The sequence below is a fragment of the Pristiophorus japonicus genome, chromosome 6, assembly GCF_044704955.1.
Source record: "Pristiophorus japonicus isolate sPriJap1 chromosome 6, sPriJap1.hap1, whole genome shotgun sequence".
Taxonomy (NCBI): Eukaryota; Metazoa; Chordata; class Chondrichthyes; family Pristiophoridae; genus Pristiophorus; species Pristiophorus japonicus.
The window spans coordinates 261,594,254-261,621,368 of record NC_091982.1 but is presented as its reverse complement, the minus strand read 5'-3'; the positions used below and the strand labels follow the sequence as shown (position 1 = coordinate 261,621,368).

The window sequence follows — 27,115 nt, the reverse complement described above, 5'->3', positions numbered from 1 at the left end:
TGGGAACCTGTTCAACCTTCGTCGTCTCCAGGCCAGGTCCAAGATTGTCCCAACATCTGTTGTCGAGCTACAGTACACGGACGACGCCTGCGTCTGTGCACAGAGGCTGAACTCCAAGTCATAGTCAACATCTTCCTTGAGGCGTACGAAAGCATAGGCCTTACAATAAACATCCGTAAGCCAAAGGTCCACCACCAACCTGTCCCCACCACATAGCACTGCCCTCCCAGTCATCAAGATCCACGGCACGGCCCTGGACAACGTGGACCATTTCCCATACCTCGGGAGCCTCTCATCAACAAGGACAGACATTGACGACGAGATTCAACACCGCCTCCAGTGCGCCAGTGCAGCCTTTGGCCACCTAAGGAAGAGTGTTCGAGGATCAGGCCCTCAAATCTGCCACCAAGCTCATGGTCCACAGGGCTGTAGTAATACCCGCCCTCCTGTATGGCTCAGAGACATGTGCCATATACAGTACATTGATCACAGACTTTTCAATGCCCCAAACATTTTGGTGTGTACACTCGTCAGCCTTCTTCCATAGCCTGGCTCATCAAAGTCCTCATCTGAGTCCTCCGCAGCATAACCCGTGTGCGACCTCACCCTCCGGTAAGCTGGCACCTGCACTATCTTTGCCCCCCTGCCCTTGCTGCAGCGCACTTGTGCCCGGTGTCTCACCATGTGCATATCCCGCCTCTATGCTAACCTCGAAGATACGAGCAGTGTCAGTATCTGAGCTGGTGGCTGAGAGTGTGAAATCAAGCGATGACGTGTCTTCATCATCACTCTCTGTTTGGTCTTCCTCCACTGCCTGACCAGGTTGCACTTCTTGGGTATCTGAAAGAAAATGACACAAGAATAAGGTTGTGGTGAGGGGAGAGTGGGGAGGTGCAGCTTGTAAGTCAGAAGAAATTGTGGAATGAAAGGAGGAGGATTAAGTATGAGGATACCGCCATCTTCAACAGATTCAGCCCCACCACTGGCCATGTCCCCAGCAATGGCCCTTCCAATAATAACCAGCACCGTCTCCTTCAAGGGGCTTAGAGCATGCAGGCGTGTCTCTTCCCCCCTCCAGTTAGGTCCTGCTGCCTCTAATTGTGCACCACCTTAGCCTGCAAGAGTGAGGGAAGAATGTGAGTGAGTGTCATGCAATATGTTTGGGTGATGTGGTTGTCATTGTTAAATAGTTGGCAGTGTGCGCAAGCTGAGAGATGTGTGTGTGAGGCTTGCAACAGTGCTAAATGTGTGCGTGAGGTGAAGCATATGAGTGTTAGGTATGGGTCCTGATTGATAAGAGATTGGTAGGTGAGTGATGAGATGTGGTGATTTGAGCAGAACCCAGTGTCCATGTCACTTTTGGGGATTTGAGTTTATGCCACAAGGTTGTTAAAAATGTTACGATTGAGTGAAACGAAAATGTGGAGGGGTTAATTCACAGAGTTAGCAGGGCTGGAAGATGTGGTTGAAAAATTAGAGAATGAAAGCTGGTTTGGATTTTTCACACAGATTTTGGTTGCGATGACTCAATTCATTTGGGCTCAGCAGAGGTAGTGAGCAGGACAGTCTGCTTCCTGGAGTCAGATTTAAGAAGAGAGAAAAACCCATGTTCAGGGACAGTCATTTAAAAAAAAAGAAAAACTGCCAGGGCAGATTCTGATCAATCAGGTTCAAAGCTACAGGAAAATTACGATGCAGGAGAAACATTAGAAGTTATTTTGTTTAATTCAAGCAAGACTACCCAACGACGTGGGATAGTACAGCGTGCTGTGGACTATTACATAAAGATAAGTTTTACTCATTGAATTGAGAGCTGAATCATAGCTGTTGCTTGATATGCTTACCAGCTGCGTATTTTTAAAAAAGCAGCATAACGATTAATTATATATGGCCTCATCCTACTAAGTGTCTCTCGGTCCACGTTTGATTGGAGTAGCATATGTGATGGCATGTGCTCGAGGCACAAATTCCAGTTCATATGTCGAAGCAGAGGCATTGTTACATCCCCGGGTCACATTATTGTACAAGTAGATATCGGGCAAAGAGTCTCAACTATGGCACAAAAGGAGTTTGGGATTCACTTAAGGGTGGGACTGACGCCATTGAACCGAAGAAGGTATCCAAGGCAGACCTGAATGCTAACAGTCAGCATCAAGAATGGCCAAGTTTGGAGGCTTCAGAAATATAAGTAGTTCAGTTCATAAGACAGAAATAGCAATTAAGTAACAAGAAACTGCACACAAAACTAGAAACTTCTTTTGCATCAGTTGACTATGGCACAGTTTGGAGGTTACAAATAATTCTACAAAGACAACTTAAAAGATTAGATTTTTCTTCAATTTTTTATTTAGGATTGATACAAAAATTATAACTTAGAAGGAATCAAAATTGACACAATGATTTCACCTCAGAAGCTGGGCACTTTTTTTCCAAAAATAAAGAGCGAGCTCATTGAGCCTATAAAAGAATGAACAGCACAAAGCTATAGATATTAAAATGTGAACAGCATATTTCAACCCCAGACTTCTATGAAGGGTCCAACTTCATTATCTGAAATGTGTAGGTAAAGCCATTGTAAACTCTAGAATTTCTGTCTTGGTTCTGGGACTCTCTGCATCTGGACCAGTTTTCCAAACCCGCCTCTGCCAGCATCATAGTCGGTCCTATATTCATCACGTACCTGCAAGAAAGCAAACATACGAGAAAATAACACTGCATGTTGCCCGTTGGGCTATCAGATACAGAAGAGGCGAATTCTCTCTTGCCTTCTCTGCCACCTATTACTGTATGGGCATACATTATTGACCAGTACACTGAATACAAGTTAAAAATCTGAATAAAACAACTTGCTCACAAAAGAGCTATTCTGTGCTCCAACCATGCAGGCATGGCAGCATTCCCCTTATTCTACTCCTCGCATGTCTTCTGATTCTCCTGATTATGGAGAATTGACCAACAAGATTGGCGACCAATACAGTATTTCTCACCAGTCACCTAAACCTTAGTAACTGCAAGCTCAGGATCACATTACAAATCTACACCTTCACAAAAATGAGGTCGACAATCAAATACACATTAGGACAACACCAACATTACCCAGCAGTTTCATCATTCAAACAGTTATTCACTGAGAACTGGTGAAATTGGACCTATTTTTGGGACACAGGTTGTAGTTTTGTTTTTAAAAGTATACTACATGTATCTATGTCATGAGACCGATTGCAGAGCACACCAAAAGCTGCAGATGTTAACAGGTAGTCATGTTTTTACAATTCAGCTATTCAGAGACACACTGGGGTCAACAGGATTAACCTGTTCAATAATTAAACGCAAACTGAATACCCAATGCCTTATACAGAAGACCACCACAACAACTCTCACTGTAATAGAAGTTAACTTGAATGAGTAATGGTTACAGAAATAGCTCAGCAAACTTGGGATCAAAATCTTTTCGCCATCCACTTCAAGTTAGGCTATCAATGTAACACTGACAGTTCAGCGAAATATAACAATTCAGAAACCAACTAAACAGGATTTGAAATTACCAGACCATTAGACATAGGCAAATGCGTTAGTGCACCCCTAATTATAAGTGTGACTGCCCCAGTGATCAATGAAATGAATTATGTGACCAATACATGCTCACTTCCCCACACAATAAACTTCTCATGAACTTTTTAAGACTGTAAATTGACTTCCAAATAGCCCATGGATTAGCAGTTAAAATTTTGAGCTCCTATTATGCTGGTGAGCATTCTTTAGGTTTTTTTGTTAAACTAGTTATCAGTGATGTCCATTTGTCTCCATTATTTAGGGATTCCATATCCTTCATTTCAAGGACTGTGATAAAGTCATAAAGCAGAGTAAGAATGAATAGCAATTGCCATTGAGAATCTCTCCTTCGGCATAGAGAGCAGTTTATTTTTTTTGTTCTCTTCCTTACCCAGTAATCGATACACACAAAACCCTGTAGCCAACCTGTTCAGAGTTATATGTGTCGCTTCGAAGTCAGCTATTAGGAAGTGCACAAGAGCGTGTGGAGAGAACTTAATTCCTCTGTGGGGGAAGTACTTGGTCTCCGAATCAAAGCCCCTCCATGACAGCAGTTTAGAGATCACAAACTCAAGAAAATAGTGGAAATATCAGAGACAAACCTATCTCCCACAAATCTGATCTCAAGGCACTATCCCCAGAGAGTGTTAGCTCTGCAATTCAGTAATCCTTCAGATTCTTCCACTGCTCTTTATGTACTAAACAAAGGAAAATTAAAATTCTCTTGAAATTAACAGTGTAATAATTTCCTGTAATATAGTTTGATAGCACTTCAATTCAATTCTTACAGGATAACAGACAAGTTCAAATCATGATTCAATTGTAGGAACTTGCTACTTTTTTGAAACAATGGCCGTCAGTCTATAAGTCAGCGATACTGCACTTGTTATAAACACAAGTAAAACCATGCTCTTGGGATTGACACAATGATGATAAACTTTGCTTTCGTGCATCATAGAAACATAGAAACATATAATCATAGAAAATAGGTGCAGGAGTGGGCTATTCGGCCCTTCGAGCCTGCACCACCATTCAATGAGTTCATGGCTGAACATGCAACTTCAGTACCCCATTCCTGCTTTCTCGCCATACCCCTTGATCCCCTTAGTAGTAAGGACTTCATCTAACTCCTTTTTGAATATATTCAGTGAATTGGCCTCAACAACTTTCTGTGGTAGAGAGTTCCACAGGTTCACCACTCTCTGGGTGAAGAAGTTTCTCCTCATCTCGGTATAAATCCTCAACATGGTACTGCCTTTTAACACGTTCTTTTTATGACAGGACTGTTATTGCAGTTACAATGTAAGGAAACAAGAACACTAACTATGAAAAAGAGGTCAATTAAATTAAAAAATTATGATCACATTTTCACTCCATTATTAAGAAAAGATTGTGTGTGGATCTTCTGAGTTTTTATTTAAATTTCATTTTACAAGATTGTATGCACAGTAACATATAGAAACCACATACCTGGCCACCAGATTTTCCGCGACCAAACTGCCTGCCTTCTTTGAAGCCAGTATCCCAATCTGTTCTGATGATGCGATCATCCAAGCGTGTTCCATTGATAAACCTCATGCATTGCTCAGCTTCCAGACGCGTGTAATATCGAATTAAATCATTAAAGATAAGTCACCACTCAAACAAGTACATGCATAAAGTTAGGGATTCACCAGCAATTAACTTTTCCCCATGTTTTGGGGTGAACTGTTCCATGTAGCTAGATGAGGCACATCAATACAGGAATGGAATACTTTCCTGCTTTTTTGCACATAGTCTCAGAGTTACATCGATAGTGCAAGCACACATGCAAGGTAAAGCTCCTGTAAGGGGATTAAAAAAAAACGGTCACTCAAGTGGAGACAGACCGAGGGTCACGAATGGAGATACTGAAGGTAGTGAATTGATCTGACATGTAAAATGGTCCAGATTAAGAGTGCTTATCAGTATTTGGAGATTCTGAGGAATCAGTTCTTCTGTCTTACAGTATGGATTGTAATATTGACCGATTATGTATAACTCACTGATATGTAAAGCACGCTTATACACTCACTTACATTGGGTTAAGAGGGAAGCAGCAATGCCTGATGGTTAATGAACAGACTTATGGAAGCATACATATGCAGTACAGAACAAGGACACAAATGTTTGGAAACATAGATTATAGCAGCATGGGATCAAGAATGGCATTGACTGGTAGTTCTGACTAGAGTACTTGCGAGAGGGATAAAGGGGCACCACCCTGGAAAACAAAGTTAATCAACACGTCATGAGAAACTGAGGCAAATTGAATAACACATTCCAGAAGGGTGACATATGATGGGAGACGGACAGGTGGGGGAGAATCACTCAGAGCCCATCTGAGCAGTAGGCCAATCGGTGGTTTTGTAGGAGGGTCGCACACCTCGAGAAACTGTATAATTGTAATTGTAAAACCTCTGATCGGAGAAGTGTTCATCGGAACCTTCCCGAGCATGTTCGAATAAAAACCGGTTAACTGAGGTTTCGTCTGAGTGATTCCGTGGTCGTTATACAATATGGGCAGGTGTCGATTCCTTCTATCAGGGAGTCCACGTTGAGGAAGAGAAGTCTTCTTTTTACCCCAATAGCTCCCATATTAGGTCCCTCCTACAAAGGGAAAACAGGCAACCTGCTTTCAGGCTCATGCCAATGCTACTCTAAATACCCTTGGAGATGCTCAAGTGTGGGTGGGGCAGTATCCCCAGAAAATGTTCTCAAATATAGAAAACTTATTGGCACTCCTAAAGTTAACATAAGCAAGAAAATAGTATTAGAAAAAATAATGGCACTAAAGACTGATAAATCCCCAGGACCTGATGGTTTCTACCCCATGGTTTTAAAGGAAGTAGGTGAGGAAATTGCAGATGATTTAGCCATAATCTTCCAAAGCTCTCTCGATTCAGGAATTGTCCCTTTGCAAATTTAACTCCACTATTTAAGAAAGACGAAACTAGGAAATGATAGACCTGTCATCTATTGTGGGGAAATTATTGGATTCTATAATTAAGGATGGAGTGACTGAGCACTTGAGAAATTTGAGCTGATTAGAGAGAGCCAACGTGGATTTGTAATGGATAGATCATGTCAAACAAACCTAATTGCATTTTCTGAGGAAATAACTAAAGTAATGGACACGGGAATGTTGATGGATGCAGTTTATGTGGACCGCCAGAAGGCATTCAATAAGGTTCCACATAAGAGAATGTTAGCTAAAATTAAAGCTCATGGAATTGAAGGGAAATTACTGACCTGGTTAAGAAATTGGTTAGAAGAGAGTGGGGATAATGAGCATGTATTCAAATTGGTGATTTCGACACGGCAAGTGAGCCCCGGGTGGGCAGAAGAAACTCTTGAAGGACACCCTCAAAGTCTCCTTGATAAAATGCAACATCCCCACCAACTCCTGGGAATCCCTGGCCCACAACCGCCCAAAGTGGAGGAAGAGCATCAGGGAGGGCGCTGAGCACCTCGAGTCCCATCGCCGAGAACAAGCAGAAACCAAGCGTAGACAGCGGAAGGAGCGTGTGCCAACCCAGGCTCCCCTTTCCTTCAACCACTGCCTGCCCCACCTGTGACAGAGCCTGTAGGTCCTGCATTGGACTCCTCAGTCACCTGAGAACTCGCTTTTAGAGTGGAAGCAAGTCACCCTCGACTCCGAGGGACTGCCTATGATGATGATGACTCAAATTGGAAGGAAGTGACTAGTGGTGTCCCACAAGGATCTGTGCTGGGGCCTCAGATATTCACTATATTTATTAATGATTTAGATAACGCAATAGAGAGCCATATATCCAAGTTTGCCAATGACACAAAGATTGGTGGCATAGTAAGTAGTGTACACAGGAGCATAAAATGACAAAAAGACATTGATAGATTAAGTGAGTGGGCAAAACTGTGACAGATGGATTTCAACACAGGCAAGTGTGAGATCTCCCATTTTAGACCGAAAGGATAGATCTGTTTTTTTTTCAAATGTTGATAAGCTAGGAACAGTGGAAGTCCAAAGAAATTATGGGGTCCATGTGCACAGATCACTAAAATGTAATAGGTACAAGAAAACCCAAAAAGGCTAATAGAATGTTAGCCTTTATAGCTAGAAGGCTAGAATATAAAGGGGAGAAAATTTTGCTACAGCAATACAAAGCCCTGGTTAGACCACATCTGGAGTACTGTATACAATTCTGGGCACCACAACTTAGAAAGGATATAATGGCCTTGGAAGGAGTGCTGTGCAGATTCACCAGAATGTTCACAGGGCTCCAAGAGTTAGATTATGATCAGAGATTACATAAACTAGGCTTGCATTCCCTGGAATGCAGAAGGTCAAAGGCTGATTTGATTGAGGTTTATAGGATTTTGAAAGGAATTGATAGGGTAGGTAGAGAGAAACCTTTTCCGCAGTCGGGAGTCCAGGATAACAAGACATAACCTTAAAATCAGAGCCATTCAGGAGAGAAGTTAGTAAACACTTCCTCACACAAAGTGCGGTAGAAGTGTGAAACTCCCACAAAAAGCAGTAGATGCCAGCTCAATTAATAATTTTAAATCTGAGATCGATAGAGTTTTGCTCGCCAAGGGTATTAAGGGATATGGAACCAAGGCAGGTGGATTGAGTTAGGATACAGAACAACCATTGTCTCATTGAATGGGAGAACAGGTTCGAGGGACTGAGTGGCTTACCCTGTTCCTATGCCAGAATACTTTATACCAGTAGACTATAGTTTTATATATATATATATATATATATACACAATTGAACCAGTTGTTATTTTAAAAACTCAATCTTAGCAGGGGAGGATATAAAAACTAGAAATTAGTCACACATAAAAGATACTCCACAAAACAGAATCCACATGATGTTTTCTTGATTTTGTCTAAGCCCATGATGATTCTCTTAACATCTCCGCTTTTTGAGAAGAGTTCATAGATCTGTTCCTCGGTTGTGTAGAACGACAGATTCCCAACATAGAGTGTGCAGCTATATCTCAGTAGTTTGTCCTGCTCATACCGGCTTCCCTGAAGAACAAACATTTAAATTTACATCAGCACATAAGGAACAAAATACATTTTGCACAGAAGCACTAACCTACAATCTAATGAATGACATTGGGGGAGAAATTCAACATTGCGCCTATTTTCTGGAGCGTTAAATCAACATTGGGGAGATGAATTGCAGGCCCCACGCGCAAGCTCCCCTAAAAGTGTGTCAGCTGATAAGTGGAAGCTGGTGACTTCTCGGTGTGCAAGGTGCCCTCCTGAAACAGGCATTAAACACCTTGCATTTGCAAATTGGGGTCTAAAACAGGCCGAAGTATTCAGGTGCACGTTCAGATCGCGCTGTACATTTCGGTTCGGAAATTGGCAGGCGTTGAATTTCTCTTCCATTATCTGCTAATTCTGCCATCAAGCTCTCAAACTGTGGGCAAAATTTTTTTTTTTAAATAAAGTGTTCAAAAGAATATGAGGGATCCAATTCATGGCGGGTAACATGCAGTGGAGTGTAACAGCTAAGCTTAATGGTAGCTGTATCACTTCTGAGTCTGACATTTGTGTGTTCAAGCTCCATACCAGGGATTTGAGCACTTAATACAAGCTGACTCTTCAAGCAGTACTGAGGGAGTGCTGCTTTGTTGGAGGTGCCATCTTTCAGACGAGACATTAAACTGAGGCCTCACCTGTTCAGACGAACGTTAAAGATCCCATGGCACTATTTTATGAGGAAAAGCAGAGTTATCCCTCAATCAACACCTTCAAAATGGATGTAACTAGTAGAGTGGACAAGGGAGAACCAGTGGATGTGGTGTATTTGGACTTTAAATGGCTTTTGACAAGGTCCCACACAAGAGATAAGTGTGCAGAATTAAGGCACCTGAGATTGGGGGTAATGTATTGATGTGGATAGAGAACTGGTTGGCAGACAAGAAGCAGAGAGTGGGAATAAATGGGTCCTTTTCAGAATGGCAGGCAGTGACTAGTGGGGTACTGCAAGGTTCAGTGCTGGGACCCCAGCTATTTACAATATACATTAATGATTTGGACGAAGGAATTGAGTGTAATATCTCCAAGTTTGCAGATGACACTAAGCTGGGTGGCGGTGTGAGCTGTGAGGAGGATGCTAAGAGGCTGCAGGGTGACTTGGGACAGGTTAGGTGAGTGGGCAAATGCATGGCAGATGCAGTATAATGTGGATTAAGTGTGAGGTTATCCACTTTAGTGGCAAACACAGGAAGGCAGATTGTCTGAATAGTGGCGGATTAGTAAAAGGGGAGGTGAAAAGAGACCTGGGTGTCATGGTACATCAGTCATTGAAGGTTGGCATGCAGGTACAGCAGGCAGTAAAGAAAGCAAATGGCATGCTAGCCTTCATAGCGAGGGGATTTGAGTATAGGAGCAGAAAGGTCTTATTGCAGTTGTATAGGGCCTTGGTGAGACCACACTTTGAGTATTGTGTGCAGTTTTGGTCTCCTAATCTGAGGAAGTACATTCTTGCTATTGAGGGAGTGCAGCGAAGGTTCACCAGACTGATTCCTGGGATGGCAGGACTGACATATGAAGATAGACTGGATTGACTAGGCTTATATTCACTGGAATTTAGAAGAATGAGAGGGGATCTCATAGAATATATAAAATTCTAACGGGATTGGACAGGCTAGATGCAGGAAGAATATTCCCGATGTTGGGGAAGGCCAGAACCAAGGGTCACAGTCTAAGGATAAGGGGCGAGCCATTTAGGACCGAGATGAGGAGAAACTTTTTCACCCAGAGAATTGTGAACTTGTGGAACTCTCTACCACAGAAAGTGGTTGAGTCCAGTTCGTTGGATATATTCAAAAGGGAGCCTTATGGCTGAAGGGATTAAGGGGTATAGAGAGAAGGCAGGAGTGGGGTACTTAAGTTGCATGATCAGCCATGATCATATTGAATGGTGGCGCAGGCTCGAAGGGTCGAATGGCCTGCTCCTGCACCTATTTTCTATGTTTCTACGTTTCAAAAATAGATTAATTGATCATTTATCTCATTGCTGTTTGTGGGACCTTATTTGTGGGGTGTATGGGAGGGGTAGCATCTCTGACTTGTCCCCCACCTGGCATCCAACTCTCATCTGTGGCTCCAAGTAGCTGTAGCATGCACCCCGGCCCCACCCCGGTAAACTGCTTCGACAGGCCGGCTAAACCAGATGAGGGTAGCCGATGGGTATTATCCCTCGGTGACTTTCGGGACCTGCTCACCCCAGCATGTGAAGTCTGTTGTGGTGGATTGGGCGGAGATCAAGTCTGATCCAACGGCCATGAAGGTGGAACAGCAATGCACTGTGGAGTGTATAGGGCATGGCAGAGCACGAAAGACGTCATGGCCATCCACTGCAGCCAACGAAGTCTTCAGTTGTACCAAATTTTGGGCCACTGCAACCCGCCTTCTGCGGAGGAAAGAGTGGGGCCGCCTCTGTGCACCGGCCTTCCCACTTTAAAAGCATCTATGCACAGGGGGAGGTGATCACTGGGAGTCGGAGCCTCAAACCTGCCCGCAGGCGGCCTGTGGGCAAGTGGTCGCTCGACTCTGTATCCAGGGCAGCAGAGGAGCCCGGCAGCACCCCAGGTGACTGAGCAGCCCTCTTTAGGACAGCACTGCTCACCCTTTATAAGGGAGGGGCCTAGAAAAGGTGGCCCAAACATTGCCTGCCCTTCCATTAATTGGTCAGTATACCGCGGCTGGCAGTTCAACCTATTCTGCGGTCGAAAATATAGTAACAGTCGAAAACTTCATAACACAAGAAAACTTCTTCTCGGACAATGGAACGTTCGCACACTCTTTGACAGAGCTGACACTACAAGACCGGAAAGAAGGACTGCCCTTATTGTAAGAGAGCTGCAGCGTTATAACATCGATATAGCGGCTCTGAGCGAGACAAGACTTGCAGGGGAGGTCTGCGTGAGTGAACTAAGTAGCGGCTACACCTTCTATTGGAAAGGCAAGGCAGAGAATGAGAATAGGATCCACGGAGTTGGCATAGCAGTGAAGACTTCTCTTATGCAACAGTTTCCGAATCTGCCTGAAGGGATTAACGAAAGACTTATGAAACTGCGTTTCCCCCTGAATGCCAAGCACCACATCACCATTATAAGTGCTTATGCACCCATCCTTCCAAGCCCTAATGAGATGAAAGAGAGGTTCTATGAAGATCTAGACAGGCTGGTCAGGTCCACACCTGCTGGGGACAAGTTGATCATCCTGGGTGATTTCAACGCACAAGTTGGAAAAGACAACAAGCACTGGAAGGGAGTCATTGGACAGCACGGCACAGGAAAATTAAAGAGTAATGGCCTCCTCCTCTTGAGTATGTGCGCGGAGAACAACTTGACTATCACAAATACTCTATTCAGGCAGGTCGACAAGTACAAAACAACTTGGATGCACCCAGGTTTAAGCAATGGCACATGATAGACCATGTCATTGTAAGAAGGCGAGACATCAAGGATGTAAAGATCACAAGAGCCATGCGGGGAGCAGAATGCTGGACAGATCACCGTCTAGTCAGATCCACTCTCCAGCTGTACACTGCTCCACTTCAGAGCAAGCGTCCAAAACCGAGCAGAAGTGCCTTTAACACAGCTAGGCTGAAACATCAGTGCTACCGTGAGCAGTTCCAGGATGACCTCGATAACAGGCTGATGTCTCACGGACCGCTCATCGGCAACACCACACAGAAGTGGACAAAGCTCAAACAGATGGTGACAGACTCAGCAAAAACAACCTTTGGACTTAAAAAGGTACACCAAGACTGGTTCGATGAAAAAAACGTTGAGATCTGCAAGACGCTGGATGAAAAGAAAAAAGCATACCTAGAATGGCAAAATGACCCTTCTTCAATTTCCAAGAGGGATCGCTACAGACACATGCAGAGACCTTCGCCAGATGCAAGATAAATGGTGGCAGACGAAAGCAGAGGAAGTGGAACATTATGCTGAAACTCACAATACCAAGATATTCTTCAGCGCTATCAAGTCAGTCTATGGACCATCAAAACCCAGCACTACTCCACTCCTTTCAGCAGATGGCAGCACTTTGATCAAAGACAGGACTGGCATAAATGAGAGGTGGAGAGAACACTTCAGAAATCTTCTTAATCGACCTTCAACAGTGAACGAAGAAGCACTTGACTCCATACCCCAGCAACCTATCAAAGAAGATCTCAATCTTCCTCCCAGCATGGACAAAGTAAAGAAAGCCATCAACCAGATGAGTACTGGAAAGGCTCCAGGAAAGGATGGAATCCCTGCCGAAATCTACAAGGCAGTAGGCCCAGCAACTCTCGAGGCCTTTCATGACATAATAACTAGCATCTGGGAAGATGAAGACATGCCACAGGACTTCCGTGACACTATGATAGTTTCCCTCTACAAGAACAAGGGCAACAAAGCAGACTGTGGCAACTACAGGGGAATATCGCTTCTGTCCATTGCTGGGAAGATCATCGCCCGCATAGTATTGAACCGACTCATAGCTAGTGTCTCAGAAGTAAATCTTACAGAAACACAATGTGGCTTTCGACCTGGTCGGAGCACAGCGGACATGATCTTTGCACTCAGACAAGTGCAGGAGAAGTTCATTGAGCAGAACATGGACCTGTACGCTGTGTTCATTGACCTCACCAAGGCCTTTGATACTGTCAACAGAGCAGTGCTGTGGTCAATCTTGACGAAACTTGGATGCCCAAGGAAGTTTGTCCACATCATTGAGCTGTTTCATGACAACATGACAGGTGAAGTGCTCTCAGATGGCACAACCATGGCCCCATTTGCCACCTCAAATGGAGTGAAACAAGGTTGTGTACTCGCTCCAGTTCTGTTCAACCTATTCTTTACCTGTGTCTTGAACTATGCCATAAAAGACTTGGAGTTTGGGGTCTACCTGAAATATCGATTAGATGGTTCACTGTTCGACCTCCGCCGCCTTGCTGCAAGGACCAAAGTACGGAAACGACTCATCCTAGAGGCACTCTTTGCTGACGACTGCGCCCTTATGGCACACAAGGAGAGTGACCGACAATTCATACTCAGCAAATTTGCTGAGGCAACAGAATTGTTTGGCCTAACCATCAGCCTTAGTAAAACCAAGGTTCTCGATCAGCCTGCTCCTGGCACCACAGCACCTGCTCCCACAGTCTCCATCGGCAGTATACAACTAAAGTCAGTGGACAGCTTCAAGTACCTTGGCAGCACCATATCAAGTGACGGGTCCTTGGACAAGGAGATTGATGCAAGGATCTGTAAAGCCAACCAGGCACTCGGTCGCTTGCGCACTAAGGTGTTGAGTCACCACCACATCCGACTGTCAACTAAACTGTTGGTGTATAGAGCAGTCGTTCTCTCATCTCTCCTTTATGAATGTGAGACCTGGACACCCTACAGGCTTCACATCAAAAAGTTGGAAGGTTTCCATATGCGCAGTCTCAGATCTATACTCCACATATGCTGGCAAGACCGGGTGTCAAACTTTGAGGTTCTGGAGAGAGTACAATCAACTAGCATCGAGGTAGTGATCATGCGAGCCCAGTTCCGGTGGGCTGGACACGTCATCCGTATGGATGAGTCAAGGATCCCTCGTCAGCTTCTTCACGGCGAGCTCTGTGAAGGTCGAAGACACCAGGGGCGCCCCCGCAAGCGCTACAAAGATTGCATCAAGGCTAACCTCCAGTACTGTGGCATCCGACCAAAGGATCTCGAGAATACAGCAGCTAATAAAATCCAGTGGCGAACCCTCACGAGGACTGCCTGCCAGACGTGCCAGACACTATGTGCATTCAGAATTGGCCTATACAGCCACTTAAAGACACATGCCATTGATGATTAGCCCATCGATGTCTTTGTTGGATACGACAGACTACCAAGACGATGTATGTTTCCCTACAAAACTACACTTTCAAAAGTAATTAATTATCTGTGAAGCACTTCGGGACATAGGATCAGAAGTAGGTCATTCAGACCCTTGTGTCTGTTCCACCATTCTATTAGATCATGGCCGATCTGTATCTCAACTCCATTTACCTGCCTTTGATTCATATCCCTAAATGCCCTTGCACAATGGCCCAGAATTTGCGGTCAGAGGCTTCCCAAGGGCAGATGCCTCCGGCCGCAAAAATTTCTACGAAAGTACCTGGTGACCCGGGAGGTTCGGAGACTTGCTTAGGCCAGCGTAGAGGTCCACGCATCCCAGCGGCATAAGGGCTTCGTACACGACACTGGGATCGCATGGGCTGGCCCAACCTATCACTGTCAAGCGGATTCTTGACAGATCGCAAGTTCCGGGTTTAGGCGCATACGCTTCGCATACCTAAACCCAGAATTTGCGTGGCTCCTACGGGCGCGTGTGCACTTCGTATCAGGCCCATTAAAAATCTGTCACAGGTTTAGCAGAAGCTTGACTGGGAACCACTTTTAAAGAATATGAGGGAAAGAGAGAAAAAAGGAAGGAGAACCAGGTTGCATTATTAAGAAAATCTTAAAGCTATCCCTACACCACAATTAAGAATGAGCATAGCCAATTTATAGCAGGATCAATGTTAAGTTCAACCCTCTCCCATCCAGTATAATGGCTGTAGATTGTGGAAGCGGGGGAATTCGATATTTTTCCCAGGAAATGGAACGGAATTATCTGGAATCAGAGACGCGAACAGTAAATCTCAGGTTTAAACACAGGGCACACAGTCTGCAAACCCAGGTCAGTGCCCCCAAGATATGACCTATCGCGAGTGCTGTTCATTATCCAGTTACCAGAATGATTATAGTCTGCCAGATTGGACAGTTACCGTCTGGTTGGATGGTTACTAACCAGTTACTAGAATGATTATAAAAACAGAAAATGCTGGAATTACTAAGCGAGTCAGACAGCATCTGTAGAGAGAGAGATTCAGAGTTAACATTTCAGATTTCCAGTGTCCGCAGTATTTTGCTTTAAAAATAGAAACATAGAAAATAGGTGCAGGAGTAGGCCATTCAATGAGTTCATGGCTGAACATGCAACTTCAGTACCCCATTCCTGCTTTCTCGCCATACCCCTTGATCCCCCGAGTAGTAAGGACTACATCAAACTCCTTTTTGAATATATTTAGTGAATTGGCCTCAACAACTTTCTGTGGTAGACAATTCCACAGGTTCACCACTCTCTGGGTGAAGAAGTTTCTCCTCATCTCGGTCCTAAATGGCTTACCCCTTATCCTTAGACTGTGACCCCTGGTTCTGGACTTCCCCAACATTGGGAACATTCTTCCTGCATCTAACCTGTCTAACCCCGTCAGAATTTTAAACGTTTCTATGAGGTCCCCTCTCATTAGTAGCAGAATGATTCTGGTTTGCCGGATTGGCCAGTTGCCACCTGGTGGGATGGTGACTGGCCGGTTACCGGAGAATCACTGGATTGCGGCCGGTTACCGGGGAATCACTCGGGGGATTGCGGCCGGTTACCGGGGAATCACTCGGGGGATTGCGGCCGGTTACCGGGGGACTGCGGCCGGTTACCGGGGGATCACTCGGGGGATAGCGGCCGGTTACCGGGGGACTGCGGCCGGTTACCGGGGGATTGCGGCCGGTTACCGGGGGACTGCGGCCGGTTACCGGGGAATCACTCGGGGGATAGCGGCCGGTTACCGGGGGACTGCGGCCGGTTACCGGGGGATCACTCGGAGGATTGCGGCCGGTTACCGGGGTGTGGGGCGGTGGAGCGGGAAGGCCGCGGACACATTACCCGAAAGTGCTGGTCCCGGTACTGGCTCAGCTCCACGTGAGAGTCGCTGTTGAGGGCGTTGAGCAGCGCAGACATGGTTTCGGAGAGACGGAGAGTCGGGGAGTCGGGGAGGGGGGGGGCCGCGGACCGGCAGAAAAGGAATAAAAACTGGAGCAAAAAATATAAAAGGCGGCGGCGGCGGCGGCCTGGCGGGTGACCCAAAACCGGCCGCGGGCTGAGGCGTCCGTGCGGCCACCGGCTCCGTGCTAATAGTTCCGCGCTGAGACCGGCTGGATGGCTGGGGGGGGGATTATGACCGACACAGAACCGCAGATCATGAAGTGAATGGTGTCGGTATTCCTTCGGACAATTCTGTTGCAATAATAACAAAAATAGAGTCTCAAAATGGCAGAAATATAATTTTAAAAGGCGATCTCTTCGCGCCCCCCCCCCGCGGGGCTGTAAAAGTGACGGACCGCTGCTGCCGATCGCCGAGGTGGTCGAGCCCGTTGCCATGGAGTTCCGGGGCTGGAGAGCCGAGCAGCGGAGCGGAGCGGAGCGGAGCGCGGGCCCTCAGTCAGTGACGGAGCCCGGACGGAGGTTGCCGCCGCCGCCGCCATGGTGCTGCGGAGGCTGCTGCAGACGCTGCTGAACAACGCGCAGCTGGTGGAGAAGCTGTCGGAGACGCGGCCGATGCGGCGGGCGGCCCAGCTCACCGCCTACGCCATCGCCCGGCTCCAGCTGGGCGGCCGGGAGGCGGCCGAGCGCCTGATCCGCCGGCAGGCCGCGCGGACCCGCAACCTGGGCGAGCTGAGCAAGAGGGCGGCCCGCCTGAAGGACAGCTTGGTGAAGGAGGTGAAGGAAGGGCTGAAGGAGGTGAAGGGAGGGCCGAAGAAACAGCGGTGACCGACTGGAGCGGGACGCCGGGGGCCTCCACTCGACCGGCGGGGGGGAACAACGAGGCCCTTGGCAAAGATGTCCCATGTAAGGAGCACCGCTCTGAGCCTCTCTGGGGATGGGATGCATTCCCTTCAAACATCGGCTCTCAGTGTAAAGTCTCACTGAGTTCGGAATTCTTTTTGCGATTTATGTTAATTTATTGACATTGGCGGTGCAGGCTCGCAGGGCCCAGTGGCCTGCCCCACTCCTGCACCTGTTTTCTGTGACAGAAATCAGGACTCCAGTTGCCCAGGACGAGCCGTGTCCACTATCCATCTGATCATTTTCCGAATGGAATAAAAACCCGTTTTGCTGCAATTGTTCCAGATTCGTTTTACAATGGCACGTTTAAATGCAGCGAGACTTAAATACATTTAAGGCGATACTGGTGAGCGCGCGCGCGCGCAGTTTGTCAATGAAGTCAGATTTGTGGTCGGTCAAATGGTTATAAAGGGGGGAAAAAAAGTGTGTCAGTCGTGTCCTTGCCTTATTGCATGGATAAATCGTTATTATGGAAAATAATTCCTTTGGAAAATTTTTATTTTTAATTTTTAATTTTATTCGTTGCCAATCTTTCCAATTCTTTGTCAAATCACAAACGCCAGAGGTCACCTTGCACACATCAAGGATCACTCTGCGCCAATGCTCTTAGCCAAAAGGCCGAGAGCCACTGCACCGTTCCCTGGAAGTACTGCAATACCAGGTTCGTGCCATGGAGGTGGATGGGTCAGGCCCCCCACACACCTCCGTGGAGGTGGATGGGTCAAGCCACCCCACCCACCTCCTATTTCCAAAAAGCATAGGAGAACCACCTTCCTGATCCAGGGAGAACCACGTTGGGTTCATGGTTACTCCCTTGTCAGGTCAGTTACACATGATCTTAGCCAAAAGGCCGAGAAGCGTAATGTCACACCTGGATGGTGCTTCAATTTGTGTTTAAATATATATATATTTTTTTTAGTTTAAAAAGGCAATAGTTCACAGGAAAGTAGCCTCAATATACTGGTGGCACAGTGATTTAGCAAAATTGCAGGCCTGTATTTTGACCTATGACCCCCCGAATGCAAGAGCACTTTTTTTGGTGAGAAGTCGTGCTGAAAGAACAAGATCCATCGTTTTTGTTTTAACAACTTGCATTTATATAGCACCTTTAACATAGTTAAAAACGGCCCTAGGCGCTACACAGGAATGTTTATCGGACATAATTTGAGTCCAAGCCACCTAAACAGATATTGGGACAGGTGACCAAAAGATGGGAGTTTTTAAGGAGCAACTTGGAGGTGGAGAGGTTTAGGTAGGGAATTTTAGAACCTTGGCAGCTGAAAGCGTGGGCAACAATAGTGGAGCAATAAAAATCAGGGAAGAAACATAGAAAATATGAGCAGTAGTAGGCCATTCGGCCCTTCGAGTCTGCACTGCCATTCAATATGATCATGGCTGATCCTCTATCTCATCACCATATTCCTGCTTTTTCCCCATACCCCTTGATGCCTTTTTATTTCTAGAAATCTATCTATCTCCCTCTTAAATATATTCATTGACTTGGCCTCCACAGCCTTCTGTGGTAAAGAATTCCACAGGTTCACCACCCTCGGAGTGAAAACATTTCTCCTCATCTCAGTCCTAAATTTCCTACCCCATATCCTGAGAATGTGATCCTTGTTCTAGACTTCCCTGCCAGGGGAAACATCCTCCCCGCATCCAGTCTATCCAACCCAGTCAGAATTTTATACTTTTCAATGAGATCCCCTCTCATTCTTCTAAACTCTAGTGAATACAGGCCTAGTCGACCCAATCTCTCCTCATACGACAGTCCTGCCATCCCAGGAATCAGTCTGGTGAACCTTCGCTGCACTCCCTCTATGGCAAGTATATCCTTTCTTGGGTAAGGAGACCAATACTGCACACAATACTCCAGATGCGGTCTCACCAAGGCCCTGTATAACTGTAGTAAGACATCCCTGCTCCTGTACTCAAATCCTCTTGCAATGAAGGCCAACATACCATTTCCCTTCCTAACTGTTTGCTGCACCTGCACGTTTGTTTTCAATGACATTTATATATATTGTGAATAGCTGGGGCCCAAGCACTGATCCCTGTGGTACCCCACTAGTCACTGCCCGTCACCCCGAAAAAGACCTGTTTATTCCTACTTTTTGTTTCCTGTCAGTTAATCAATTTTCAATCCATGCCAATACATTACCCCCAATCCTATGTGCTTTAATTTTTCACACTAACTTCTTATGTGGGACTTTATCAAAGGCCTTCTGAAAATCCAAATGCGCTACATGCAAAATGCTGGAATTGGAGGAGCACACATCTGGGGGTGTTGTAGAGCTGGAGGAAATTTGGATGAATTATCTATCCAGTCATAACCAGAGAATCACCTGCAATGACTTCTCTTCCTGCTGCTGCACCATTGCCTCTAGGTAATATTAAGGACACAATCTTATAAGGTAAATGGAATAACATTTGTAATAATCATGTGATCAGATGTCATGTGATCATGCATCGCATGGTTGGATGTTATACAGTCAAACGTCCAGGAGTGCCATCCAACTTCAGGTGGTGGAATTCTTTTTTTCCCATTCCTGTCACATAATTTATCAGGTATTTCTAATTTTAAAAGGGGATTAAATTCAGAGCAGAGCAGCACGGCTGCGCAAGAGGAAAGTTCTGGTTAGACTACAAGCGATGGGCGTGACGCGTGAGCTGAGTACGCAAAACCCAACCAAACGCGTGTGAGCAGCTGAAGAGCGGGAAAAAGGTAAAGCTGCAATTGGAGGATCACATCCACCAGTATGTCAGGCACTGATGAGCTGCTAACAGATCACTGCCCACTTCCCCAGCACTTCAAACATTAGCAGCTGCAGCATATGACGGGAGGAGGTCCCGGACAGGGGTCGGCAGGACATTAACACCCCACCCCATCCTAATTTGGCTAGATTCTGCCAGGTACTTTGACCTTACAGGAGCCACCTCACCCTGTGCAGGCCGCCAATGAAACCGGTCCTCGGATCGGGCCATCCTTCCTTCAGTGGCAAAGGACCCCAGGATGGTAATAGAAACATAGAAAATAGGTGCAGGAGTAGGCCATTCGGCCCTTCTAGCCTGCACCGCCATTCAATGAGTTCATGGCTGAACATGCAACTTCAGTACCCCATTCCTGCTTTCTCTCCATACCCCTTGATTCCCCTAATGAACTGGGAAACCCAACAAACAGAATTTTTTTTGCTCTTACGAAAGATCATCGACCTGAAATGTTAACGGTTTCTCACTCCAAAGATACTGCCTAGCCTGCTGAGTACTTCCAGCATTTTCTGTTTTTATAAATGGAAAATAGAACTGAAATCATATTCCGCTGACGGCTCCAGAATTAGGCACAATCGCTGGTGAGAGTGAAAAAAAGAAGGAATCTGGGATTGGTACAGCAGTTATCATGGGCGACTTTAATTTACATATAGATTGGGCTAACCAAACTGATAGCAATGGAGGAGGATTTCCTGGAGTGTATTACGGATGGTTTTCTTGACCAATATGTCGAGGAAACAACTAGAGAGCTGGCCATCCTAGACTGGGTGATGTGTAATGAGAAGGGACTATCTAGCTATCTTCTTGTGCGAGGTCCCTTGGGGAAGAGTGACCATAGTATGGTAGAATACTTTATTAAGATGGAGAGTTATTAGGTAGGCTAGTCAGATAAATACGTGCCTGGGGTATTGGTGTAGGAGGGAGGGCTTTAGTTTCTTGAAGAATTGGGACCGCTTCTGGGGTAGGTGTGACCTGCACAAGTCGAACAGGTTACACCTCAACAGAGACAGGACCAATGTTCTCACGGGTGGTTTTGATAGTGCGGTTGGGAGGGCTTTAAACTAGCTTGGCAGGGGGATGGGAACCCAGGAGAGGGCTCTGAGCTAGTTAGAGTGGGTGAGAGCTTAGATGAACAGAACCCCAAGAAAGGATGCAAAAGGCAGGAGCAACAGAACAGAGTAGCACTGGGATAAGTGTAAACCACAAGGTGATAGGAAGAGACAATATGTATGAATATAAAAGGGCTGCAGGAGGGGTCAAAACTAAAAATCATGGTTTAAAAACGAGTATTAAAACACTTTACCTAAACGCACGCAGCATTCGAAACAAAGTCAATGAGTTGACGGCATAAATCATTACAAATGGGTATGATTTGGTGGCCATTACAGAAACGTGGTTGCAGGGTGGCCAAGACTGGGAATTAAACATACAGGGGTATCTAACAATTCGGAAAGATAGACAAGAAGGGAAAGGAGGTGGGGTAGCTCTGTTAAAGGATGATATCAAGGCAGTTGTGAGAGACGATATTGGCTCTAATGAACAAAATGTTGAATCATTGTGGGTGGAGATTAGAGATAGTAAGGGGAAAAAGTCACTGGTGGGCGTAGTTTATAGGCCCCCAAATAATAACTTCACTGTGGGGCGGACAATAATCAAGGGAATAATGGAGGCATGTGAAAAAGGAACGGCAGTAATCATGGGGGATTTTAACCTACATATCGATTGGTCAAATCAAATCGCACAGGGTAGCCTTGAGGAGGAATTCATAGAATGCATACGGGATTGTTTCTTAGAACAGTATGTTACAGAACCTACAAGGGAGCAAGCTATCTTAGATCTGGTCCTGTGTAATGAGACAGGAATAATAAATGATCTCCGAGTAAAAGATCCTCTCGGAATGAGTGATCACAGTATGGTTGAATTTGTAATGCAGACTGAGGGTGAGGAAGTAGTGTCTCAAACGAGCGTACTATGCTTAAACAAAGGGAACTACAGTGGGATGAGGGCAGAGTTGGCTAAAGTAGACTGGGAACACAGACTGAACGGTGGCACAATTGAGGAACAGTGGAGGACTTTTAAGGAGCTCTTTCATAGTGCTCAGCAAAAATATATTCCAGTGAAAAAGGGTGGTAAGAAAAAGGATAACCAGCCGTGGATAACCAAGGAAATAAAGGAGAGTATCAAATTAAAGACCAATGTGTATAAGGTGGCCAATGTTAGTGGGAAACTAGAAGATTGGGAAAATTTTAAACGACAGTAAAGAATGACTAAGAAAGCAATAAAGAAAGGAAACATAGATTACGAAAGTAAACTTGTGCAAAACATAAAAACAGATAGTAAAAGCTTTTACCGATACATAAAACGGAAAATAGTGACTAAAGTAAATGTTGGTCCCTTAGAAGATGAGAAGGGGGATTTAATAATGGGAAATGTGGAAATGGCTGAGACCTTAAACAATTATTTTGCTTCGGTCTTCACAGTGGAAGACACAAAAACCATGCCAAAAATTGCTGGTCACGGGAATGTGGGAAGGGAGGACCTTGAGACAATCACTATCACTAGGGGGGTAGTGCTGGACAGGCTAATGGATCTCAAGATAGACAAGTCCCCTGGTCATGATGAAATGCATCCCAGGGTATTAAAAGAGATGACAGAAGTTATAGCAGATGCATTCGTTATAATCTACCAAAATTCTCTGGACTCTGGGGAGGTACCAGCGGATTGGAAAGCAGCTAATGTAACGCCTCTGTTTAAAAAAGGGGGCAGACAAAAGGCAGGTAACTATAGGCCAGTTAGTTTAACATCTGTAGTGGGGAAAATGCTTGAAGCTATCATTAAGGAAGAAATAGGACATCTAGATAGGAATAGTGCAATCAAGCAGACGCAACATGGATTCATGAAGAGGAAATCATGTTCAACTAATTTACTGGAATTCTTTGAGGATATAACGAGCATGGTGGATAGAGGTGTACCGATGGATGTGGTGTATTTAGATTTCCAAAAGGTATTCGATAAGGTGCCACACAAAAGGTTACTGCAGAAGATAAAGGTACGCGGAGTCAGAGGACATGTATTAGCATGGATAGAGAATTGGCTGGCGAACAGAAAGCAGAGAGTTCGGATAAATGGGTCCATTTCGGGTTGGAAATCGGTGCTTAGTGGTGTGCCACAGGGATCGGTGCTGGGACCACAACTGTTTACAATATATATAGATGACCTGGAAGAGGGGACAGAGTGTAGTGTAACAAAATTTGCAGATGACACAAAGATTAATGGGAAAGCAGGTTGTGTAGAGGACACAGAGAGGCTGCAAAGAGATTTAGATCGGTTAAGCGAATTGGCTAAGGTTTGGCAGATGGAATACAATGTCGGAAAATGTGAGGTCATCCACCTTGGAAAAAAAAACAGTAAAAGGGAATATTATTTGAATGGGGAGAAATTACAACATGCTGCTGTGCAGAGGGACATGAGGGTCATAGAAACATAGAAAATAGGTGCAGGAGCAGGCCATTCAGCCCTTCTAGCCTGCACCGCCATTCAATGAGTTCATGGCTGAACATGAAACTTCAGTACCCCCTTCCTGCTTTCTCGCCATAACCCTTGATCCCCCGAGTAGTAAGGACTTCATGGACCTTGTGCATGAAACTCTTTTTGGAGTTTATCTGCAAAACAAAAAAACATTAAACCGTGCCATCCGACCTGGGTGACACACCAGACATTTACAAGGCCCCTTTTTTTCCCCTTTTTTGGTTTTTTTTTTGTGTTTTTCTTTTTTTTGGTTTTTTTTTTGGCACTAAAATCACAATTTTTCCCCAGTGCCCCCTATAAAAGGGAAGGGGGACACTAAAAGCACCGGCAATTAAAACAAATTAAACTTTAAAACATAAAATCAAATTAAAATTTGGTTGCCGGGTGTGATGATGCACTCCAGTCCCTCCGGTGCCCACCTCTCGCGGAAGGCCGCGAGCGTACCGGTGGACACCGCGTGCTCCATCTCCAAGGACACCCTGGACCGGATGTAAGAGCGGAAGAGAGGCAGGCAGTCAGGTTGAACGACCGCCCGCTGCCTGGACCGGCTGATGGCACCCTTGGCCGTGCCCAGGAGCAGTCCTACGAGGAGGCCTTCGGACCTACCCGCTCCCCTCCGCACAGGGTGCCCAAAGATCAGGAGAGTGGGACTGAAGTGCAGCCAGAATTTCAGGAGCAGCCTCTTCAAATAATAAAACAGGGGCTGCAACCTTGTGCATTCCATAAAAACATGGAACACGGACTCTTCCAGACCGCAGAAATTGCAGGCGGCCTGGGAGTCCGTGAACCGGCTTAAAAATTTGTTGCACGGCACTGCTCCGTGCACCACCCTCCAGGCCAAGTCCCCGATGAATAGTGGGAGGACCCCTGCGTAGAGTGCCCTCCTTCGGGGACCCCCGCCTCCTCCGGACGGCAAGATGGTACGCCATGGCGTGTCTGGACGGCCGGCAAGGATGGCAAAGTTGAGAGTGTGCAGGAGCAGCCCGTACAGGAAACCCCTCCGCGCGGAACTGAAAGGCACGGAGGGGATTTCCCCGAGGCGGCTCAAGTTGTGAGGCGCCGGCCCCCGAGGGAGGTTCCGGGGTTTGGCACCGATGAGGAATTCCGTCCGGACGGGGGTCAGTTCGGACGGGATCTTCCCACGTGCTTGAGCCTCCTCGATGCACCTAACGGGGTCAGGGCCCAGAGCTGTTTTTAGCGGCTCGATGGCATCGGCCGCGTGGCGGACGTTGGCAGAATTTAGGCGCCGCACCAGCGTGTCTGGCGCCATCCAGCCCGCTCCTCCGCCATCGAGCAGGTCCCTGACCCTGGTCACCTCACCAGCCACAGCCCTCTCTTCCGACCGCCACATAAAACCTCGGTCGTGGAGGTACGGATTCCCGAGCAGCAGCTCCTGCAGGACGGCCGCCACTCCAGCCGGCGGAGAGCTGCGCTTGGTGGAGACTTTGTTCCAGACCCTGATGAGTTCCTTGTAAAAGACAGGCAGCTCCCGGAGGGCGGTACTGACACCCCCCAAGTTCACAAACAGGAGCTGCGTGTCGTAATTGAGGTCGCGCTGCTGGCGGAAGAAATACGTCGCCAGAGCACACCACCTAGGAGGGGGCTCGACGTAAAGGTATCTCTGCAGGGTCTGAAGACGGAAAGTCGCGAGCTGGGCGCTGACACACACCAACGACTGACCGCCCTCCTCAAGCGGGAGACTCAAGACCGCGGCAGAGACCCAGTGCTTCCTGTTGTTCCAGAAGAAGTCCACCAGCTTCTTCTGTATTTTGGCGACAAACGCAGGGGGAGGGGTCAAAGTGACCAGCCGGTACCACAACATTGCGGCCACCAGCTGGTTTATGACTAGCGCTCGACCCCTGTAGGACAGCACTCGGAGCAGTCCTGTCCAGCGCCCTAGGTGAGCGGCGACCTTGGCCTCCAGCTCCTGCCAGTTCGCCGGCCAGGCTCCCTCGTCTGGGCTAAGGTAGACTCCCAGATAGAGGAGATGGGTCGTGCTCCAGGCAAAAGGCCTGAGCTCCTCCGGCAGGGAGTCCACCCGCCACTGACCCACCAGGAGTCCAGAACATTTCTCCCAGTTGATTCTGGCGGAGGATGCGGCCAAGTAAATCTCTTGGCACTCACGCATCCTCCGCAGGTCAGCGGGATCCTCTACCGCGAGGAGCACATCATCGGCGTAAACCGAGAGGACGACCTACACGCCCGGCCCTTGCAGAGCCAGAACCTCGTCCGCAAGAGGCGCAGGAAAGGCTCCACGCAAACGGCGTATAACTGGCCGGACATGGGGCATCCCTGGCGCACCCCTCTCCTAAAGCTCCTTGTGCATGAATCCCAAAAAAAATTAGTTTTCAGGTGCAGCAGGTAATCAGGAAGGTGAATCGAATGTTGGCCTTCATTGCGAGAGGGATGGAGTTCAAAAGCAGGGAGGTCCTGCTGCAACTGTACAGGGTATTGGTGAGGCTGCACCTGGAGTACTGCGTGCAGTTTTGGTCACCTTACTTAAGGAAGGATATACTATCTTTGGAGGGGGTACAGAGACGATTCACTAGGCTGATTCTGGAGATGAGAGGATTACCTTATGATGATAGATTGAGTAGAGTGGGACTTTATTCATTGGAGTTCAGAAGGATGAGGGGTGATCTTATAGAAACATTTAAAATAATGAAGGGGTTAGACAAGATAGAGGCAGAGAGGTTGTTTCCACTGGTTGGGGAGACTAGAACTAGGGGGCACAGCCTCAAAATACGGGGGAGCCAATTTAAAACCGAGTTGAGAAGGAATTTCTTCTCCCAGAGGGTTGTGAATATGTGGAATTCTCTGCCCAGGGAAGCAGTTGAGGCTAGCTCATTGAATGTATTCAAATCACAGATAGATAGATTTTTAACCAATAAGGGAATTAAGGGTTATGGGGAGCGGGCGGGTAAGTGGAGCTGAGTCCACGGCCAGATCAGCCAAGATCTTGTTGAGTGGCGGAGCAGGCTCGAGGGGCTAGATGGCCTATTCCTGTTCCTAATTCTTATGTTCTTATGAGTGCCACAGTTAAATCAGAAACTAGGGTCCTGAACTTAAGGAAAACTAACTTCGACAGCATATGGCGTGAATTGGCTAGAATAGACTGGCGAGTGATACTTAAAGGGTTGACGGTGGATAGGCAATGGCAAACATTTATAGATCACGTGGATGAACTTCAACAATTGTACATCCCTGTCTGGAGTAAAAATAAAACAGTGAAGGTGGCTCAACTGTGGCTAACAAGGGAAATTAAGGATCGTGTTAGATCCAAGCAAGAGGCATATAAGTTGGCCAGAAAAAGCAGCAAACCAGAGGACTGGGAGAAATTTAGAATTCAGCAGAGGAGGACAAAGGGTTTAATTAGCAGAGGGAAAATAGAGTACGAGAGGAAGCTTGCCGGGAACATAAAAACTGACTGCAAAAGCTTCTATCGATATGTGAAGAGAAAAAGAGTAGTGAAGACAAACGTAGGTCTCTTGCAGTTGGACTCGGGTGAATTTACAGTGGGGAACAAAGAAATGGCATACCAATT

At 46.5% G+C, this 27,115-nt stretch overlaps 2 protein-coding genes and 1 non-coding gene across 4 annotated transcripts; 1 reads left to right on the top strand and 2 right to left on the bottom strand.

The window, feature by feature from the left end:
• Nucleotides 1-2,323: 2,323 nt before the first annotated feature.
• Nucleotides 2,324-16,553, bottom strand: ncbp2 (nuclear cap binding protein subunit 2). 2 transcript variants are annotated; one of them, XM_070883909.1, is made up of 4 exons: nucleotides 16,315-16,553; nucleotides 8,408-8,589; nucleotides 5,023-5,164; nucleotides 2,324-2,680 (listed from the first exon to the last, which is right to left on the bottom strand). In XM_070883909.1, the coding sequence occupies exons 1-4, from the start codon at nucleotides 16,387-16,389 to the stop codon at nucleotides 2,582-2,584; spliced, it is 498 nt and encodes a 165-aa protein (XP_070740010.1). In that variant the 5' UTR covers nucleotides 16,390-16,553; the 3' UTR covers nucleotides 2,324-2,581. The 2 variants fall into 2 exon arrangements, with proteins under 2 accessions (XP_070740010.1, XP_070740011.1); XM_070883910.1 differs by having other exon boundaries at nucleotides 5,023-5,161; nucleotides 16,315-16,552.
• Nucleotides 16,554-16,754: 201 nt separating this feature from the next.
• On the top strand, nucleotides 16,755-17,550 carry LOC139265478 (protein NCBP2AS2-like). The gene has a single exon (XM_070882501.1). The coding sequence runs from the start codon at nucleotides 16,912-16,914 to the stop codon at nucleotides 17,197-17,199; it is 288 nt and encodes a 95-aa protein (XP_070738602.1). The 5' UTR covers nucleotides 16,755-16,911; the 3' UTR covers nucleotides 17,200-17,550.
• Nucleotides 17,551-17,939: 389 nt separating this feature from the next.
• Nucleotides 17,940-18,136, bottom strand: LOC139266429 (U2 spliceosomal RNA). Its single transcript, XR_011593709.1, has one exon. It is a non-coding gene; the product is annotated as a U2 spliceosomal RNA (small nuclear RNA).
• Between the last annotated feature and the right edge of the window lie 8,979 nt (nucleotides 18,137-27,115).

What these genes read in the sequence shown, in the direction of transcription:
- ncbp2 (XM_070883909.1), bottom strand. Translation starts at nt 16,389, where the DNA reads ATGTCTGCGCTGCTCAACGCCCTCAACAGCGACTCTCACGTGGAGCTG. An exon ending in ACCGGGACCAGCACTTTCGG is followed by an intron (nt 8,590 to 16,314) that starts GTAATGTGTCCG and finishes TTTGTTCTTCAG; the next exon opens with GGAAGCCGGTATGAGCAGGA. An exon ending in GCGGAAAATCTGGTGGCCAG is followed by an intron (nt 2,681 to 5,022) that starts GTATGTGGTTTC and finishes GCTTTCTTGCAG; the next exon opens with GTACGTGATGAATATAGGAC.
- LOC139265478 (XM_070882501.1), top strand. Translation starts at nt 16,912, where the DNA reads ATGGTGCTGCGGAGGCTGCTGCAGACGCTGCTGAACAACGCGCAGCTG.